This window comes from Miscanthus floridulus, chromosome 6, assembly GCF_019320115.1.
Source record: "Miscanthus floridulus cultivar M001 chromosome 6, ASM1932011v1, whole genome shotgun sequence".
NCBI lineage: Eukaryota > Viridiplantae > Streptophyta > Magnoliopsida > Poales > Poaceae > Miscanthus > Miscanthus floridulus.
In genome coordinates, this window is record NC_089585.1 from 104,903,402 (window position 1) to 104,909,006 (window position 5,605).

The following is a 5,605-nucleotide window of genomic DNA, read 5'->3' on the forward strand; positions in this document are numbered from 1 at the left end:
CGCAGTCCTGCAGTCTGCTTCGGGGGAGCCAGCCGGGGAGGGGAATCATTGATGGTTTCGAAACATCGCAAATGGATGGGGAAATGGTTATCTAGCTTAGCGCACATGTGTCTGCATCGTCTCGCACGTTTCTGTCGGTGTCAGCTAAACGCACCGAGATTATCCATTTCGTTACCGCTGATGGCGCACCTCAACCATAAACAATCCGAGATCAGTACACATGGATTAGCACCCTTTTCACAGTCATGCTTATTTGTCATAATACAGTATTTTTCTCTTCCAACAAAACAGTATCAGTCGATTTATAAGTCATAGAAACGAACATGGTGTAGATTTAACCCTAATCTGTCGATCCCATTAATAACCCGAGTCTGGGGAGCCCTTGGCCTGTCACGCCACCGAACGACACTGGGCAGAAGCCGCGCCGAACTGCCGAAGCCGATCAGGATAGAACCAACCCATCCCATCGAGGCGCGGGGCGCAGAGAGTCGGCTTCCACGGTTCCACTTCCGCCGCCGGGCGAGACGCGCGTCGGCTGCCCGCTGTCCTCGCGGCCAACCTCACTCCTCCCTCCCACGCTCGCCACCACACCGACGAAAGTCTTTGCTAACGCCAGCACCCAGCAGCAGCCTCCGCCCCAGCCCCCGCCTCGCCGTTAAATAACATCTCCATCTCGCTTTGCTCCCGCACAAACCACGCCATCACTCCTGTTAACTAGTACATTCTCCGCGGCAGTGGCAGCAGCGGGAGGGAGGACCAGCGGCCGCGGCGACCTGGTGGTGGTGCGCCGGCAGGAGGTGGGTTTCGGCGGCTTCGGCGTCGGCGTCGGCGAAGGGCGAGGATGGAGAGCACGCTCAAGGGGATACGCGGCAGCGACGCGCCGTGCGTGCTGGACATGGACGACGCGGCCACCGTCGCTGGCGGCGTCGAGGACACCTACGGCGAGGACCGCGCCACCGAGGAGCAGCTCGTCACGCCCTGGACCGTCTCCGTCGCCAGGTGAGCGTGCGTGCGTGCGTTGCGTGTGCGTTGCCTGATTCGTTCCCGAGGCTAGTACAGGGTAAGGTTTCTGATCGATCCACCCGCGGTGACTGGGCCCCGTTGTTTCTCCGCCGGCGACAGACGTGCCCTCGTGTGCGTTTGTTGAAACGAGAAATCCGTGCGACCAACCTTCATGCCGTGTTATTTCGGACCTAGTCTTGTTCAGATCATTTTCTTCTTTCTGTTCTTTTTTTTTCATATCCTGTTTTGATCGAGCAAGTACTTTGCAGTGATTGATGCCAGTGAAAATATATCCTCATCCACTCTGAAAAAGTGGAGTTATGAACTTATAAGTTACGATGCTTGAAGTTTGGATCACATCAAACCATGTTACTTTTCCCATTTTGTTAACCCAGGGGCTAGGTGTTCACCGAATTAACCTGGTGTCTACTTTGCTTGCTCATAGGGGGTTATGGTAGGATTGATTCATCTAAATAGAATGGGTGATCACCTGTCAGAAAGGACAAATTAGCACTACTGTATAGGTGTTTCGACAAAAGCAACTTTGTTTTGTTTGGCAGTATAATTTGACATGTGGATTTTTTTTTCTTGGTCGGTGTGTCGCAGCGGTTACAATTTGCTGAGGGATCCCCGTTACAACAAGGGACTTGCGTTCACAGAGAGGGAGCGTGAGACGCACTACCTCCGTGGCCTTCTGCCACCAGCTTTTGTATCCCAGGAGCTCCAGGTTCAACGATCCTCAATACTTTTCTGTCATGAAACAATTTAAATTTGTCTGCCCACCTGATCCTAGTGTATTCTGATGTCATCAGGAGAGAAAGATCATGAATAATATCCGACAATACCAGTTGCCTTTGCAGCGCTACATGGCCCTCATGGACCTCCAGGTAACTGATCATTAAGTTTCCTTGTTATGCATGGTATACCTGATATAAGGAGTTCATTTGGGTTATACTTTTCTCTCGTACCATCTTATTACAGGAAGGGAATGAGAGGCTTTTCTACAAGCTGCTAATTGACAATGTGGAGGAGTTACTTCCGATCGTGTACACACCAACTGTTGGTGAGGCCTGCCAAAAGTACGGATCCATATTTAGTCGCCCTCAGGGTCTTTATATCAGTTTGAAGGAGAAGTAAGTTTTGCTTTATGGATTTTTTTGGTCTCCAGAATGCCATTGCCTGTTTAGGTTCATATGGTGTTTTATTGGGTTGCGCAGGGGAAAGATCCTTGAGGTGCTGAAGAACTGGCCAGAGAGGAGCATTCAAGTTATCGTTGTTACTGATGGTGAACGGATTTTGGGGCTTGGAGATCTTGGATGCCAGGTATGGTCATCTTATTCTAGGTGTATTGAGCATTGATGACAAGCAATCTCCCAGGCTTTCTGCTAATTAAGATAACATCTATTTAGGGAATGGGGATTCCTGTTGGTAAACTTTCCCTTTACACTGCCTTGGGAGGAGTTCGTCCATCTGCTGTAAGCTTTTCATATCTACCTTTATGCTGGTTATTCAGACTGCTTTTTTCTTGACACATAAATGAACATGATATCAATAATGTTGTAGTGCTTGCCAATCACATTGGATGTTGGTACAAACAATGAGGAGCTGCTTAATGACGAATTTTACATTGGCTTGAGACAAAGAAGAGCCACGGGCCAGGTTGGTGTAACAGGACACCAACATATTCTTCTTGTTTTCCTATCTTGTTCTAGTTCAAACTGAAGTCATTTTTGTACTATTCAGGAGTACACTGATTTTCTGCAAGAATTTATGAGTGCTGTGAAACAAAACTATGGGGAGAAAGTGCTCATTCAGGTAAGGCACAATGGCACATACTAAGAAGGCTCTATACATTATCAGAGCTAAGCTTGAAATAGAAATTTATGCAACTGGCAAATGAGTAATCCCAAACTTGCACTTCTATATCTGAGACCCTATTACATCTTTACCTGACTATTGTTTATCATGCAGTTTGAGGATTTTGCCAACCATAATGCTTTTGATCTCCTTGCAAGATATGGCACCACTCACCTTGTATTCAATGATGATATTCAGGTAGTATAATTTGATGCCTTATAACTTGTTTGCCAAGTGACTTACTGTGTCATATTTACAAAATAAGATTAAATGCAAGTTGGCTTATTAAAAAGTGATTTCTTAAATTTGTAATGCTTATATATTGCAGGGAACAGCTTCTGTGGTTCTTGCTGGGCTTATTGCAGCACAAACACTACTTGGTGGTTCATTGGCAGATCACACTTACCTTTTCCTGGGTGCTGGAGAGGTCATTTTCTGTGTGACTCTTTTATAGGCATTTAATTTCAAGCAAGTTTTTATATGCTGATTTCTACGGTATTGTTATCTAATAAAATACCAGATGTAATGTACTGATCTAACCCGCATTATTCCAAGCGCGTCATGCTATATGCAAACCAAGTATCGACTCAACTATTTGTAATTTGGTAGTCAAAATAGCGTATATCATTCTTATTTTATTAGTGGAGCTTTCTATGCCTGGGATTTATATTTATAATTTTTTTTAACTCAACTTGTTCACAACTGCATTTTTCTCAGATCCCAATGTTGGTTTGTTTGCCATCTTTCTTCCCATATCAATAGTTGCTCTGTTGCTTGCAGGCTGGGACAGGTATCGCTGAACTTATAGCTCTTGAGATCTCACGTCAGGTGCTTCTTCATTTCCTGTTGGTATTTTCTGTTGTTTCCGGCTTGTGCTATACACATCTGGATGGCCTAACAATTTCTAAATGTGCAGACGAAAGCTCCTATAGAGGAGTGCCGCAAGAAAATCTGGCTTGTTGATTCAAAGGTCAATTTTATCAAGAGGGCCTCCTCGCTTTTATTTCATTATATCTTTGTCTCAGAACATCAGTTTATTCCTTATTGCTAACTGAAATACTGATCAATTAACAGGGCTTGATTGTCAGTACACGAAAGGAGTCCCTTCAACACTTCAAGAAACCATGGGCTCATGAGCATAAACCAGTCAGCAACCTCTTAGATGCTGTTAATGTATGATTTTGCCCTCAAGAAAAATTATGGATTCTATATGTATCATGGCCACCTGAATCTTTACAATCCTGTATCCTGACCCAAACGGCATTCCAGGCTATCAAACCAACAGTGTTGATTGGCACATCCGGGAAGGGGCAAACTTTCACAAAAGACGTTGTTGAAGCGATCTCCTTATTTAACGAGGTAACTTCCACTAACTCAACTTGTTAGTTCTGAGTCTATTGAGGCAACAAGGCTAGAAGCTCAGTGTTTTGTTAAACGCCACAGAGACCAATCATTCTTGCCCTTTCGAACCCAACATCGCAATCAGAATGCACAGCTGAGCAAGCTTACACATGGAGCAAGGTAATGATCTCAGTCAGCAGTCACGCCAACTTTTTATCAGCCATGGTTCTGCACTAACAGTCTGAATTCACAGGGCCAAGCAGTGTTTGCAACTGGGAGTCCATTTGATCCTGTGGAGTACAATAGCAAGATACATGTTCCCGGACAGGTATGGATGATGAACACTGCTCAATGCTCATGTCGTCGCAGATATTTTGTGTGCTTTAAATGTTCAGAACTGATCCTGCTTCTACAGGCAAACAATGCCTATATCTTCCCAGGGTTTGGCCTTGGTGTGGTGATGTCTGGGGCTATCCGCGTTCATGATGACATGCTTCTGGCAGCATGTAAGTGCTCCTAGGGCTTAGTTATAGATAAAAGCATCACATCTTATTACCGTAATTGCATTCATTTCTATATGGTTCTCTCTTTTTGAACTCAACCCAACCAAAGAATATGCAATATAAAGTAGGCCTCAGTTTAAATTTGAACTTGAATTACCTATATAATTCGCATGTGAAATAATAGGTAACCAATGAACAATTTTGCTGGTTGATGCACACTTTAGGCCTTCTTTGAAGTAGATGCTGAACTGGCTAATACTTTGATCATACATCTTGGAACAGCGGAGGCTCTGGCTCAGCAGGTCACAGAAGAAAATTTTGAAAAGGGGCTCATTTATCCTCCCTTCTCAAACATCCGGAAGATCTCTGCTCACATTGCAGCCATCGTTGCAGCAAAGGCATATGAACTTGGTTAGCATCATACCCGCCTATCTCATAACAAAAATGAGTAAAATGACTGTGCTCTTATCAACAAAGATTGGCTCATCACCAACTCTTCTCACGTGTAGGTTTGGCAAGTAGGCGCCCTCGGCCAAAGGACCTGGTGAAATTTGCAGAGAGCTGCATGTACAGCCCCATTTATCGCAACTACCGTTGAATGTGAATCAACTCCAGTTATGTACAATCAGTAGCCTTGCATCAACTGCAAGATTTCCTAAGAATACAACTCGGTTCAGCCTTCCATGCTTTGATACGCCTGCCTCTAAGCTCTCTAGCATAGCTGTTTCACGTCCTGTTCTGCCCCTATGTATTCCGCAGCGTTTGTCTTTTTCGATGTGATGTAAAATACCTCCGGTTAGGCTTTTGGATCCTAGTCAGTCATGGTGCTGCTACCGTCCTTCCGGAGTAGGATAAATTTGGAATAAAGTTTGAATCGATGATTCCTCCGTCGATATTGCGTC

At 44.9% G+C, this 5,605-nt stretch overlaps 1 protein-coding gene across 1 annotated transcript; it reads left to right on the forward strand.

Moving 5' to 3' along the window:
* Positions 1-403: 403 nt before the first annotated feature.
* Positions 404-5,605, forward strand: LOC136456477 (NADP-dependent malic enzyme-like). Its single transcript, XM_066456376.1, has 19 exons — positions 404-999; positions 1,609-1,729; positions 1,815-1,889; positions 1,984-2,135; positions 2,220-2,325; positions 2,412-2,477; positions 2,566-2,661; positions 2,746-2,817; positions 2,974-3,057; positions 3,188-3,286; positions 3,640-3,687; positions 3,776-3,829; positions 3,934-4,032; positions 4,129-4,218; positions 4,303-4,380; positions 4,454-4,528; positions 4,616-4,706; positions 4,986-5,114; positions 5,213-5,605. Exons 1-19 carry the CDS (start codon positions 842-844, stop codon positions 5,299-5,301), a joined length of 1,782 nt encoding a protein of 593 aa, XP_066312473.1. The 5' UTR covers positions 404-841; the 3' UTR covers positions 5,302-5,605.